Source organism: Scomber japonicus, chromosome 16 (genome assembly GCF_027409825.1).
Source record: "Scomber japonicus isolate fScoJap1 chromosome 16, fScoJap1.pri, whole genome shotgun sequence".
NCBI classification, from domain to species: domain Eukaryota; kingdom Metazoa; phylum Chordata; class Actinopteri; order Scombriformes; family Scombridae; genus Scomber; species Scomber japonicus.
The window spans coordinates 10,712,198-10,727,023 of NC_070593.1; the positions used below are offsets into that span (position 1 = coordinate 10,712,198).

Here is a 14,826-nt window from a genome sequence, read left to right on the forward strand (position 1 = left end):
ATAAATCTGCATGTAAATACACTCAGTGTTGCTTTGATCATATTAAGGTCAGAGTTCACACACAGAGACTGAATTACTTGACTCTTTTTCTAGACACTGACTTCAATGTCACACTTTGATTCAAACTTGATTTGAATGGGATTAATTTCCACATCAAGTGAAACACACACGCACACACACACTGACATACACTCCTGATTCAGGGACACACATGTGCTGTACAATTCATCAAGCTTCAAGACTGACTGACTCCAAACTGTTACACAGAAAAAGGAAAAGAACAGAACTAAACATATATGTAATGAACAGAATGACACTCTCATTGTTCATTGTAATATTACAGTATATCTGATGCAGCACCTTCAGAATTTAAAGACTTTAAGAAAGGTGTGATGATGATGATGATGATGTTGGTGATGATGGGGGTTGACAGGAGGAGGGACGCAGAAAGAAAGGAAGCAAAGTGGACCAGTGATTTCATTTTAAAGGGACACAGACATCATGTTTGCATACTGTTACAACCTGCCTATGACAGCAGTGTCTCATTGCACCTCTATCAGCAAAAATGCAATTGAAGATTAAATCAAAATTCAGTCTACTTGGAGCCTGAAATGATGACAAGAAGAGGAAGTAGGGGAGGAGGAGGAGGAGGGGAGTGACACAGAAGAAAATCAATCAGGTTTTCTGCTCTCACCACCAATATTCAGAGTAGATTTGTCATTTCTCAGCTGCCCTCCCTGCACTGTCATATTCAGAAGTATATATTTAAATCTAGATTAAATTGGATTATCTATTCTTCCTTCAGCCTGTGTGGTGTAGTTCTCAGGGAATGGACCCACACATGGCTGACAACAAGTGAGGGAGATGGAGGACAAGGATGTCAAGGTACTGAAAAAGTGATGACTAGATGGAAGGGGAAGGAGCAGAGACTTGGTGATGAAGAAGGGATGGACAAAAGGAAGAAGAGACAGTGGGAGGCAGGTGTAAAGTGCAGCTCTTAAGTTGATGAACACTTGAATGCACTGGTCCTTGCAGAGAGAAAAGAACAAAGACAGATAAAAAGGGGAAAAGAGTTACAGACAAGGGAAGAGAAAAAGGAAGGAAGAGAATATTTGGAAAGTCAGTGGCACCAGTTTGCCAGTCAGTTGAGTAACCATGGCTTCTGCATGACCTGATAGAATCTAAGGTAACATGTCTCTTCATTTAGAACAGGTCGTTGTTGTTTTTCTCTACAATAACTTTGACTTTTTTTTTCTAAACCTTTTTAGTCTCTCCAGTGTTAAAGAGTTCAGTTATGGCCACTCGTCGATCATGTTCATTTGTGAGATGTGCCGTGAGCCAAGGTGGGCTGATCGATGGGAGAGTGAGGCAGAGCGGACAATTGCAGGAGCCATCACCAGTTCATCATAGAGTTTCTGTTGAGGGTCATGAAGAAAACTTGGCTGCTACCTCCTGAACGCACAGATGCAAAGAATACCTAAAGAGAGAGAGAGGGAGACAATCATTGTTAAAATGATCATTTCTCAACAATGACAAAACACTAATAATCATTATTTACTAAATGTTATTTTGGTAAGTAATGGGTCAAGCATCAAAGAAAGGTGCATGTGATCAGACTGGGTTTTACCTTGTCATTTCGCTCACAGAGGAACTTGAGTCTCTGAGCTCTCTTGTGCATGAAGACTCCATCCAGGTGACCCGTCTCCACAGAGCGGATCTCTATGGCTTTCTCACCCCAGCCCATAATCTGATTAGAATGGATATAGGCTGCAAAAGAGGAAAAACTACAGATTAGTTTCACATTTTTTGAGAGGTTATGGATATTTTATTTCTTTTGATAATAATGCAGTGGTTCTCAACCGGAAGGGGGGGGGGGGGGCGGGGGCATGAGCACAGGGCGAGAGGGGGAAAAAAATCACGAAAGATCACGGACTCACTGACAGAGACAAGAGATGCAGCAGATTCACCCCATGTCGAAATGCAAGCGGTTGGACTATTATAATAATGATAATAATGATAATAACAATAGCCTAGGGCTATCTATCTATCTATCTATGCAAGGTGGCGCAGTTGGGGGGAGGGGGAGGGGGGGGGTGAGTGGGCGGCGCCGGGAGGAGGTGGGGCCCCAACTGCATTGAACCAGCTTTGCAAACCAGCTTGCAAAAGGTTGAGAACCCCTGAGATAATGCAATGATGCAAAGTTGTATTTTATTGTGTTTTCGAGATGGGGTTTGACTACAGAAACACACCACTGCAACTTGAGGACATTTCATGAATGCTTGCTGAAACTGGACAAGTTCATGGTACGATCAACTAAAAAAAATCTGAAAGCGGGTTCCATAAACTAAGGTATTCAAATTTACAACATACAGTTGAGTCCAGATGTGATAAGAAAGTGTTACCTCCCTGACTGCCACATGAGGGCACTAAAATACAAGAAATGAAATGATATTCTCTATTGAACTAGCGCTTTTTTGTACACCCTCACTTTTCCTTTTATACTCACCATTAATCAGCTTTATCCATATTTCCTCTCTTTCTCAATCTTTTACCCTCACTACCCCTCCCTCTCCTTTTTTGTTCTAGCTAAGCACTTCTAGGGACTTTCCTGTGAAGGCTGATGCTATAGACTGATTTCTGAATGTAATTAAACCTTATGTGAACCCCCATAAGCTCAGTTCTCAGAGACCTTACAACACTTTTGATCTACATTGCAAAACACTAACACACACAATTTCTTAACTAATTTGGCGACTTTTAAATGACTTTTTTAATCTGGTTATTTCTTTATAATGTCTTCATGATTCCAGTGTAGATAAAACTATTTAAATCAACAGAGCACACACGTAAATACACATCTGGGTGTGACATACCAACAGAGGTAGGCATCTCTCCCCACTGTAGCACCACGTCCTTTGTGATTCGACCATATGTGTTGACGTAGACACCCTCGTCCTCGTAACACAGCAGCATCTCCATCCCATCAGTCTTAGGGAGCACCACGATGGCATGGGGTGTCACCTGGCTCTGGATCTAATAGAGAAACAGATACACACGCACAGACATATCAGAGGTTTTAATTATAATTAATTATTAATAATAAAGCTGTCAAATTCAATCATAATCTAAATTTGATTATAGAGGTTTCATCATTTAATGAAACAGAATTTGGCTGGCTTTTTAGCTTTTTTTTAAATGAATGACGGGGCTGCCAAATATCAGGGTGTTGCCCCTGATATTTGGCAGCCGCGTCATTAATTTAAAAAAAAACAAAAACAAAAAACAGTAGCTTGAATCTGTGCATTTTACTCAAGTGTAGACCAGAGATACAACCCCCTATATTTGTGCCAGCAGGCTATTAGGAGGTCAAAACTACACCCCAGGAGCACAACAAGGGATTATATCAGTACAACAAATGAGTGACAAGTTAGTGAAAAAACTCATCTTAACCCATGAGAAACTGCATTTACACAAGAACCCTGCAGAATTACATACACTTGTTGCCACACTTCTGCTTACTTTGAAAAAAATAAAGTCATTTACATGAGATAAGAAATATATATCACATCTACACTTCAGGAGCACAACAAGGGATTACAACATGAAAAAACTCATCTAAACCCATGAGAAAGAACTCTGCAGAATGACATTATTCTCACACTTCTTCACACGTAAAGGAAGTAATTAACATGAGAAAAGAAATTGATATCAGAAAATAGCAGTACGCATCATACTGTGGTGGTTGGAATTATGTAAAGTGAGTGAAACTTCACTTCAATTGAGAGTAATGCCAATTATAATAATGTGGAATTATGTTTGAATCTGTAGTTCTCTGTTGTGGCTCCAGCGCAAGACCAAAAAAAATCTTGCTGTGACTGCAGTATCCTTTCAGAGCCTTGTGTTGACTGTTTTGGGTAAGATGAATTTTTATTCATGCAAACATTTTTCTAACTAAGTTATCTATTAATATCTACACTAATGAACTGTACTACATATAGACACATGTAGTTCTGCTGTGCTTCTACTATGGGGTTGTACTAAAAAATCTATTGGCGTAATCTAAAGGGTGGATGGCAGGACATCACCTTTAGCGGTTTGGCACACTGAAAGAGAAGTTGGCAGGGAAGGAGAGAAAAAGGAAGTGTGGATGAAAGGCGGAAACAGTAAAAGACAATCACCTCAGAGGTCAAGCATATTCCTGTGGTGTACTTACTACATAGCAATAACCTCAGTCACATCATATCATCATGTTGAACTTAGACTATGCTATGTTTGTGTGTCTTCGCATCTGCTCCCAGAGATTTATGTTGACTGAAATACTGCCACTAAATCAAGAGTTTTGGCTGAACTGCATTTGAACTTGATTTGAGTGCAAAAGCACGGGATTAGTGAAGGCACCATGGAACAAACTAATCTGTGTGCAAGTACCAGAATATATTCATACTGTAGCTTCCATGAGTGAGTGACTACCTACATGGCTGTCTGCATGATGTCACGGGAAAAAGAAGTATGCTAAAAGAATAAGTGACCTTTTCCTGCCAGTAATACTCATTGGATGACCTTTGTTGCAAAACGAATTCTGGTGGCAGCTACTACTGAGTGATATTCTGTAATTTGAGCTACATTCTGTGCACTTAATATAGATTAACAACAATATTTACTACAGACGCAAACCATAAAAAAATCTGATAAAAAGAAAGGTACGACTGTCATACATTGTTCTTGCCCAACAGTAAATCAATCAAAGAGGTAACTTGTCTAAACAATTGTATTCCTGTAGGCTAATCCTTGTGGGACAGTATGAGTCACTGTCAACCATTGCTGAGCAGGAGATCTGCAGGTAATACAGAAGAGCTTGGTGATGAGAGATTTCAAAAAAATTGTGGTGGTGAGAAATTCTCCTTCTACTTTGCCTTACAGTATATCCTGCGGGTAAATATGTTCACTGAAGAATTAAAAACGTTTTACACACAGATGCATACAAGCAAAAGCCCTGCACTTACATGTGAGGGAATGTAGATGTCGTAAGGGTTGCCTGAGTCCACATCGATGACATGGAAGCCCACGCTGGAGCCATAGATGACCTTTAATCTCTGACCTTCTTCCACTGTAAGGTCAACCAGCTGGGGACGATGCTGCAACTCAGTGAATGACTGATAGACAGAGAGCAAGACAGGGGAGGGAGAGGAGAAAAAGTGAAATAGGGTAAGAGATAGGGGGAAGCATAGACATTCAGGAATAGAGGATTATGATGGAGTAAAGTAAATAGAGAGGGGCATTGAGTGAGAAAGGAAACAAATGACAAAATGATTGATTCAACCAAATCAAAACTTTGTGATATGATGAAAAACATTCTCATAGTCATACAATATACATATATAGTAATTCTGCATCTATACATGTGAGGGTTATTGTGTGTATAGTTGTATGTGCATTCGTACCTTAAACGCCATGAACTTATGGTAAGGTTTGGGAGCCCAGGCGTAGATTTCCACAGATGTCTTCAGGGCAATCACCAGGAACTTAATCCTCTCATATTTAACTAGAAACATAACAAATACAATATACTTATGTAAGCTTAGATGGAATTGAGAGTGACATTTGAACAATTCAACACTGTTGCCTCCCAGTACAAAGAGCTCATTCACTGATCCATATCTCTGATGAAGATGAAGAGGGAGTATAACTAGTATAACAAGGTAAAAGGGTGGCAACATTTCACACACACACACACACACACACACACACACACACACACACACACACACACACACACACACTTACCAACTTTATAATGCACACAGCCTTCCAGTTCCCCAACTGTAATCCAACCCTGTTTCTTCTCTACTTCTGGGTCATTATGTAATATTCTGTTCCTCAGCCAGGACAAGTAGTAGACACGCAACTTATTCTTTTTCCCTGAGAGAGGAGAGACAAAGGGAGAAAGACAAACTCAATCAAATTCACTGGAATATTGTGACAAACACCAGACTACATCAGAAACCTATTTGTGTTCCTAATTAAAAGTAGACAATGGAAGCTGATCTGGCCATTGTGAATGACCTACATGACTCAGATGTGTACTTTGAGAGAAACTGAAGAAGCACAAGCTTGTTATGAGCAACGATCTGCATTTTTTTTTGTGATGTAAACAGGACTCTACTTTTTGATGAGTGGACTGGCATGTTAAATCAATCCACATGGACTTGTGTGGGTACATATAGTGTAGATGTTTACAGTATATTAGACTAACCGGATATGGTGACTAGCACATTGAGCCCCTCAAGCACATCCATTTGTAGGAAACGCCGTCTGGTGATCAGGTTATACACTTTTCCCTGTCCACTTCGATCAAGCAGCATTAGACCGTTCTCTGTCCCCACCAGAAGGTTCACACCTGAACATACACAAACATGCAAGAGTCAGAGACACAGAAAGATACACCAAAAGACACATGGAGGTTTTCTGATTCAAGATTTCCCTGTTTTTTGTGTGTTTGTTTTGTGTTTAGTAAGTAAGATGAAGGATGTACCCCAGAGTGCAGCACACAGGATCTCAGAGTTGAAGCGTTTCTTGTATTTGCGGATCTCTGGTGTGTCACTGTGGGGTCTGATGTTTGTTGGGTTGACGTTGACAACAGAGATCTTTCTGGCTTCATTTAGTCTGGCCTGCTCCTGCCTCATAAGTTCATTTGCAAACATGGCTGAGATACAAAAGGAAAAGAGATGGAGAAATAGTGAAACACACATATTGTTGTTTGTTGACACCTGACAATATTTCCTGTTGTTTACAATACAAATGTTATGGCTAAATATGTAAAATGTGCAACCAAAGCTTCTTTGTACTTTTCTTACCTGCTGCTGAGTTATCATTATCATCATCATCATCATCATCATCATTCGGGGAGGTTTGATAGACACGTGGATCAACAAATGGGGTGAAGGATGCTTTGGACCCACCCAAACCAAACTGTAAAACAGAAAATGTGAGCATTTACTTTGTAGCAGCCTAGAAATGCTGTATAGACATACAGAAAATGCTGAATTTGTTTTTAAACTAGTTATTTCTTTGTTACATGTGAATTAATTCAACTCGTGTTTTATTTACAGCATGATATTTAGAATTGGGTGTGTTGGTGTGTCTGACCTCAGCCATATCACCAAGTTCCTGCAGGGCTGTGGGTGTGGCTGAGGGAGAGTTGCTCTGCTGTACCAGGTCGGGAAGGTTACCATGGTTACTGTGATTCCCAAAGCCGTTACTCTCTGTGTGACCACCTCTCCTCCTCTCCTCTGCCTGAGAGTTGAGAGTTGAGAAATGAAATTTGAATAGCAAAATATACCGAGTTCGATGGCAGAATATAACCAAAAATAGTGTTTTCTCTGTTTACATTCTTTCATCTCTGAATCCATGTGACTTGTGTGTTTATGTGCACATTCATTACCTCTCTCATCACCAGAGTGCCGTCCTTGGAGCTATTATAGGCATCTCCCAAAGAGTCCTCTGTCAGCCCTCCGTACGACTCACTGCTACTCGGCACTGCTGGCCTGCAACACACACAGACACAGACACAGACACACAGAGACACACACACACACACACACACACACACAGTTAATAAAAAATACATTAAAAAAACACAGCGAGAGAAGGAAAAACAAAAACAGAGGACAACTTACATGATGCGCGGGATGTCGTTAACAGCAACAGTCCCATCATGCCCCACTGTCTCCCCGTCCTCATCGCTGCTCTCTGATTCATCACTGGAGGACGAGTAGTCTGTCACCTTTATCAGAACGCAAGATGTACAAACAAAAACGTGATCATTAAATAAAGAGAACTGTTGAGAAACCTTCTGAAAACAGAACCCTGAGACAAAAGGAGGGACTAATTACTGTTGTATCTAAATTCCCCACCAATACACATGTGAATTTATGTGGACGCACACTTTCAAAATCTCAATGTTCATACAGTGGAGAGGAATAATGAGTCAAATTAACTTAGATCTCACAATGTTTTTTTTTACTTTATCAGCTGTGTGCCCCTCTTTGAATACAGCATTCACCAAATGAGTAACAGCATCCCATAATTGATTTTTTATTTTATATTCACTACTCTTGCTACAACATATGACAGCTTGTTTGGTGTTCACTTCCTGCAGCAGTACCTCGACTTCAGAACTGTCAAGGTTTTTTTTACGTTTGGAGTCTTGTGCTCCACCCTCTTTACACTTGATGGGGCTTTTTAATTTCTGTTTGTGGTTTCTGTACATGCACAAGTAGTCTCATGTTCTTTTATGCGGATGAGTGGGGCGTGAGTATCACCTGGCATGCACTTTCAAATTACAAATACAACCTGACTAATGAGAATAAGAACACAAATTAAGAACACATCATGAATCTGAATAGATTTTCCTTAGAATTTTCCTCAGTCAAAATAAAGATGACGTCAAAGAACAAATTCCTGATAACTGTTCTCTGGAATACTCTCTAAAAACAAAAGCAGATTTTGGCTGTGTCTGAAATCACTCCTCAACAAATATACATTTACCCTCTGTCATTTTATTTGCGTGTCTGAATGCTGTATAAATATATCCACTATATAGTGCCCTCAAATATTCCATCATATAACAAAAAAGTGATGCCATGGCATGTACACTACTTTCTGCTAATAATTCCACAATGCAATGCTCCACATTTTAAGGATTGTTACATTTAGAGTCTTGCGCTCCACCCTCTTTACAGTTGATGGGGTATTACTGACTTCTTTTTAATTTCTTTATATGGTTTCTGTGTGTGCAAACAGGCATGAACAAGTATGTATGTGCTTTAAGAACATGTCAGGAATATTTCCTCATACATTTATAAAGGAAATCAAATTAAAGGTGAGGTGAAAGAATAAATTGCTGATGACTGGTATCTGGAAAGTACACTTATCAGGAATCTCTATAAACAAAAGCAGATTTTGTGTTTGGATTTCTTCATAGGTCATGTTTTCATTCTTGTCTGTCACAAGGATCTGTCATCTGGCTAATTTGCACAACCGCTTTTATAACAAAGCTCTTACTATAAGTTTATTGTGTTTTTATCTGCACTTATTTTAGGTGCAAGCCATGAACATGTCTGTGGTTTAAGAACACATCATAAATCTTATGTAGACTTTCCTTAGACCATTGACAAGGATACAATTAAAGATGAGGTGAAAGAACAAATTATAGTCATAGCAATTAAAAAAAAAAAGTTTCCCATTATTATTGTGACAAAATAAACAAATGTATCATTTGTCATTCTACCTTGACTGGAGGTCTGGTCCCCTCCTCCACCCTCAATTCTCTGAGTTCCTTAGCCAATGCACTTAGGTCCTGCAGAAAGAGACAGAAGAAGAGAGGAGCAAGAGGCAAAGTTAGTTAGTTAATCTGTTGTCCATCATCAGTCTCATAACCTGAGTAGTGAGAGATCAAATCACATACAAGGATGAGGGGAGAATATAGGGGCAAAGAGTAAGACATTATGACAAGATTGACTGATTTGTTGCCACACAAAAATCCGGGACTATAAACATAGGTGTCCTGGAACAAAAGTGCTTATCTGAGGCCACTTTTTTTGCTTAGCAACAGTAAAATATTTATTTTGTGACATAAGTGATCACAGATCAGCACTTTTATTCACATTTTCAGAGCAAATATTTTGTACACGAGTCATAAGTAGAAAGAGGATCAATCTGCACCCCCTCTACCAAACACCCCCATGCCAACAGGCCCGTGGTCACTCCCTCCCCATTCAACCCAGCTGATGGATCAGACCAAATCATGCAGACGGGGGGGAGGACCGTCATACACGGTGGGCTTACCAGCTCCTCCTGACCCGTAACCGTGACAACAGAGAAACAGGAAAAGAGATTCAGAGACTGCTCAGGTGTTTGGCAGTACAGGTTACACACACCCGCGCACACAGATCACACAACACATGCATGTCTACAAACAAACCTGCACAGGCACACATCTGCATACACTCTTTCAGGTATGTGTGTAGAAGCACACATGCATTGCCATCACCATAACACCCTGATATTTAAAAGTTTTTAAAAAAAATTAAGAGAAAAGTCATCTTCTTGTGAAGCCAACTAACTCCACCATGCCAGGGGGGAAAAGAGAGGCTCTGAAGATCGAGGCAAAGGAAAACCAGGGTAAAGGAAAGGGGACTCGAGTGTTACTAACCTCATCTATGGCTTTCTTATAACTCTGAAGAATGGAAGGAGAAAGAGAGAGAGGCAGAGAAAGAAAGAAGCAGATGAATAGCAGAAAAAAAGGAGAATAGGCCCGTAGAGGATTCCCAGAGAGGAGATTGCTCCCATAGAAAGTAAGTGTGTGTGTGTGTGTGTGTGTGTGTGTGTGTGTGTGTGTGTGACTCACTGCAGGTCTGCTGGGTCTGGCTGATTCACGGCCCTCCTCCTGTTTGGGTTTTGCCTCCTGATTGGCTCCCGGAGGGGATCCTTCCTGCTTGGTTTGACCTAGATACATAATCAATCTTAATGAGAATCACCAAAAACATTCACTTAAAAAAAGATATTGGTTTAAAAGACAGGTTCCAAAGCTGTTTGTCTAAAAGGTTTCAAACTAAATTTGTCTGAAGATATTGTGAAAATTTTATATTTGATGCCAGTTTATATTTTGGTGACACTGACTGTCAACCTTATTGCAAAATGAAACAACATGAAGAAAAATCTGCCCTATCATACTTCAACCATGTGTTTGACAGGGGGAGATCCATGCATATCTTAGATATCCCTCTGGCCTGTTGTTTGACACATTGCTCTACGCCTCTCTCTATCTCCCTCTCTCATTTCCTCTCTTCTATCTCTCCAGAGGCTGAGAGTAACAGGGCACATCAGACAGGTTGATCCGAGCAGAACTGCGACTGACAATGTCCCGCTGATAGCCTCTGAAACCCGCTGAAGCCCTGTGAGTGTATGTGTTTGTGCAGTTCACCATTTGCATACTGTGTTTCCGTGCATTTGCTAATTTATGTCTGTTTTCATTTTATGTGTGTGTGTGAGTTAATGAGAGTAGTTTTGTATGTTTGAGTGCGTGCTTTTATACCTCGCCTCTCGGCTGAGCCTCCCTGAGATGAAGGGGAGGATGATGATGATGAGTTGGAGGAGGTTCTTTGCAGCATGGCGTCCAGAGAGAGCTCTGAGCGTCGCAGGTCTGGGTTACTAAAAAAAGGAATCATTGTTTTTTCACTCAGTACCAGTTCTTAATAAAAAAGCATGTAATAATACAGATGTACGAGTTATAGGATTGCAATGTTTTAATAATCTTGAAATAATCTTTGGCATCTTTTGCAATGTTAGAGCAGAATCGATGCAGCATGGTGGAAGTTCTGCTAAGCAATGTTGAACTTTAATCTAATTTAACACCTACAGCAGTCTTTGGTAACTCTACACACACGCACTTTTTTGTTATGACAGTGAGTTTGTTAAAACATAACAGCAAAGAGAAAGAAAAGTTTAAAAAAGCCAAAATGATCCTGCTTAAATATGTTAAATGGCCCAAAGGTAAAGGTACGGTAAAAGTGTTTTCAGATATTTAAGTTAGACTTTAGAGGTGCACAGTGTGCTAATATGAATTTTACCTAGCCCGGATGAGCTGAGAACCCGTGCGAGGTCCCAGACCCACTCCTCCGTTAGGGGAGTTCTTCCTGACCAGGGCTGGGGAGATGGAAGTGGTCCTCTGGGGGACCTGGACACAGAAACAAGATCAGAGTAATATATCTGTGTGGTTGTATGGTGAAACACAAAGACCAGCACAACACTGTGGGTTGTGACACTCTAACCTCTCTGCAACTTGCAGTTTTTTACACCTGTCCTGGTTAACAATGTGAACAAAGCTAAGATTAAGGTAAATGTGCAGGATATGACATGTTATCAGTCATTTTTGTGTTGTCATGTATGAAAGTCAACAGCATTTTTCAGCATTAAATATGTTATTTGCATGATGAGGGTTTTGTTTATCTTTGCTTTGGATGTATATAGCATGTGTACATAAGATGTACAAGGATGCAAACACATACACTACACTAAACATGCACTACACATTAAAGCTATAGTAAAATGTAAAACTAACAATGAATAAAACTCAGCATACAAATAGTATTGCTGAGATCCAAAGCAATAATACTACTTTTCATAGAAAGTAGCGTTAGGGTTAGGTAACTCTATATTAAAATAGTTGTAAACCAAAACAAATCTATACATCATCAGTGATGGTGTGTCTTTATGATTCTCGGACCTTTGGTGGGATATCCTCCTCTCTTAGCCAGGCAGTTCTGTCCCGATCTTTGTCCCTTTCCCGTTCCCGATCTCGTTCCCGCTCCTCCCTGCCTGTGATACGCAGCGGTTGGGGTGCCGGTGTGTCAGAGGTGGGGTCTGAGTTCTGACGGGGCATCTCAGGTCTGGGGGAGCCCACGCTGATGCCCTCACTCATAGCTGAACCTGTCTGGTCCTGCAGTGACTGAGAGCCAGACATGGAGCTAGAGTGGGTTTTCACTGGAACCAGATGAGCCATCTGTGGGACAGAAAGAGACAGGGGAAGAGGGAGAGATGACGGGAGCCAGGTGGGTGTATGGGAGCAAGTTGAGGTTGGTGGGGACAGAGAGGGAAACAATTAAGAAAAGGGAGAGAAGAAGGTAGAAATGGTGCATGAAAAAAGTTGAAGAGAAAATAAATGTTAGGGGGAAGAAGGAAAGAATGGAGAAACAGAAGAAGATTAAAAGGTAGAGGTAAACAATGAAGAAATGGGGACAATGTGATTGAGGAGAAATGAAAGGAATGAAAAAGGTCAGTTAGAGGGGAGGGAGAGGAAAGGAGACAGAGATAGCAGAATAGGGGAAGAGAGTAGATTAGGAAATTAAAGAAAAGGTGAAAATGGAAATTTGTAGGGAAAGAAAGGACAACGACACAAAGTGGATTGAGATTTAAAAAAAAGGAGGTTAGAAAGAGGAAAGACAGTAAGGAGAGAGAAAGATATATGAGAGAGTTAGGCTGACTGTATTGGAGGCATGAACTTTTTTTAAAAAAGGGATACACAGAGGTTCGTGATTGTGGTTTGGAAATCACTAGTACACACATCAATCAGTTACATGCCTTCTTTTGTACACAAACACACACACACACACCTGTGGTTCGATGGAACGGTGGATGGGTGGGGTGCGGGCGGGCTGCATGCCCCCACTGCTGAAGGACTCTGAGCGGGGAGGGAGGGAGGGGTCGGAGATGCGGTTGGACAATTTGTGCTGCAGTGCTGGAGAACTCTGTCTGTTCAGCTTAGATCGCTCCTCCACCTGGGACAGGTCACATACCACTGTCACTCACAGCCCAACACGCAGAACAACTAATCACCACATTTGTACCAACTATGAGTTATTGCCACCCGAAGCACCCCTGCAAGCCACCAGACAACCAAAACATTGCTCAACTCTGTGGGACAACTCTGTGTAACTGACATTGATGATTGCATAAGGAACTAATTAGTACTTTTACTAGTACCATTATTAACATGTATTTTCACGCCTTTGGTTTTAATGTTCATGACTCACAAATTCATTTTTGATTTGCATGTCATAACCTGTCTCAACGGTCTTTCATGGGAATTTGTTTTTTTTATTTGTCTATGCATATCTCCATGTCCCATATACAGTTGAGGAGTAACAGCATCTGGTGGCTGTGCATGGGGAAAGGTCAAGAATTATCCCTAATCTCCTTTAGCAGACACCACATTCAAACCTAAATCAAGGATTTGAGCACATGTGAAGGTGTGCACTGATAGCGTATGCACACATGAGAAACCATGTCTAATTGTTTGTGTACATAAGAGTTTCTGCGACTGTTCCCGCTGACTTGTTGGAGTGTGTGTGTGCTTCAATGCTATACCAAATATCTGTGTGTGAGGAAGGCAGAAAGCTCCTCTTGCCAATGTAATCAGATTATCAGATTATCTGCTGTGCAGTGAGAGAGGCCTCCGAGGAATGCTCACAGAGCCCAAATCACACTTTTCCACTCTGAACAATCCACTCAATGATCCATGGAGGTTTGAGTCATGGCTCAGCAGGGCATAGTGTCAATAGTCCCCAGGTAAACAAGCGTGTGCAATGAGAACTACACCCTTTGGAGACTTTCTGTAATTCCACACGAGCTCATAATCTAGTAGGATTATTCAAGATTATGACCTGGGTCAAAACAACTATGCATCACTTGTGTCATTCTTCAAATCTTTGCTAGTTGCCTGCTAGGGAGTCATCTATATTGAGGCAACTGGTGGTGTAAACTCAAAATAAAAAAAACAGTCTATCCAGCATGTTAGTCATTCATTTGAGGTAAAAGGCAGCTAAACAAATGTAGACGGATAGTAATTAACTACGGAGAACCAATGGAAAAGAAACATATATACAGAGATTCAAGAAAAGTTCTGCTGGGATCGAAGTCAGCTCTTTAGAGTTTGATCTGTAGAAGCAGTCAGAGGTTAGCATGAACTTCAACTGACCTACAAGAGAGTTATAGTTTACTATAAGAGAAAATCTCTTCACAGACGAAAAACCTTTTGGATGGCGCTGCTTATTTCTTCAAACTTTGTCTATTAATCATTTTAGTTTTGCTCCAGTCTACCATCCAAAAGCTCTTTCCTACTATGGCAGATTTTAAGAGACAGAAAACAGAAAAATGAAGGAAGTTAATTTCGACCACTGCTGCATCTACACTAAGAAAGGACAAGGAAAAAGATGAATGAAAGTAGTTGGAGGAGAGAGCGCATCCACTGAGGATCCAGGTTTGCTA

At 40.7% G+C, this 14,826-nt stretch overlaps 1 protein-coding gene across 1 annotated transcript in view; it reads right to left on the minus strand.

The window, feature by feature from the left end:
• Window positions 1-395: 395 nt before the first annotated feature.
• Window positions 396-14,826, minus strand: part of tnika (TRAF2 and NCK interacting kinase a) — a 58,117-nt gene continuing 43,686 nt past the window's right edge. Inside the window, exons 16-35 of the mRNA XM_053335052.1 lie at window positions 13,173-13,337; window positions 12,379-12,562; window positions 12,287-12,333; window positions 11,631-11,737; window positions 11,096-11,211; window positions 10,409-10,506; window positions 10,214-10,237; window positions 9,290-9,358; window positions 7,677-7,783; window positions 7,442-7,544; window positions 7,147-7,293; window positions 6,855-6,969; window positions 6,533-6,703; window positions 6,254-6,397; window positions 5,785-5,919; window positions 5,442-5,542; window positions 5,004-5,153; window positions 2,874-3,033; window positions 1,628-1,767; window positions 396-1,477 (exon numbers count right to left, since the gene is read on the minus strand). Of these exons, the coding sequence (XP_053191027.1) occupies window positions 1,394-1,477; window positions 1,628-1,767; window positions 2,874-3,033; window positions 5,004-5,153; window positions 5,442-5,542; window positions 5,785-5,919; window positions 6,254-6,397; window positions 6,533-6,703; window positions 6,855-6,969; window positions 7,147-7,293; window positions 7,442-7,544; window positions 7,677-7,783; window positions 9,290-9,358; window positions 10,214-10,237; window positions 10,409-10,506; window positions 11,096-11,211; window positions 11,631-11,737; window positions 12,287-12,333; window positions 12,379-12,562; window positions 13,173-13,337 (2,367 nt within the window). The 3' untranslated portion in view covers window positions 396-1,393. The remainder of the gene's footprint in view (window positions 1,478-1,627; window positions 1,768-2,873; window positions 3,034-5,003; window positions 5,154-5,441; window positions 5,543-5,784; window positions 5,920-6,253; window positions 6,398-6,532; window positions 6,704-6,854; window positions 6,970-7,146; window positions 7,294-7,441; window positions 7,545-7,676; window positions 7,784-9,289; window positions 9,359-10,213; window positions 10,238-10,408; window positions 10,507-11,095; window positions 11,212-11,630; window positions 11,738-12,286; window positions 12,334-12,378; window positions 12,563-13,172; window positions 13,338-14,826) is intronic.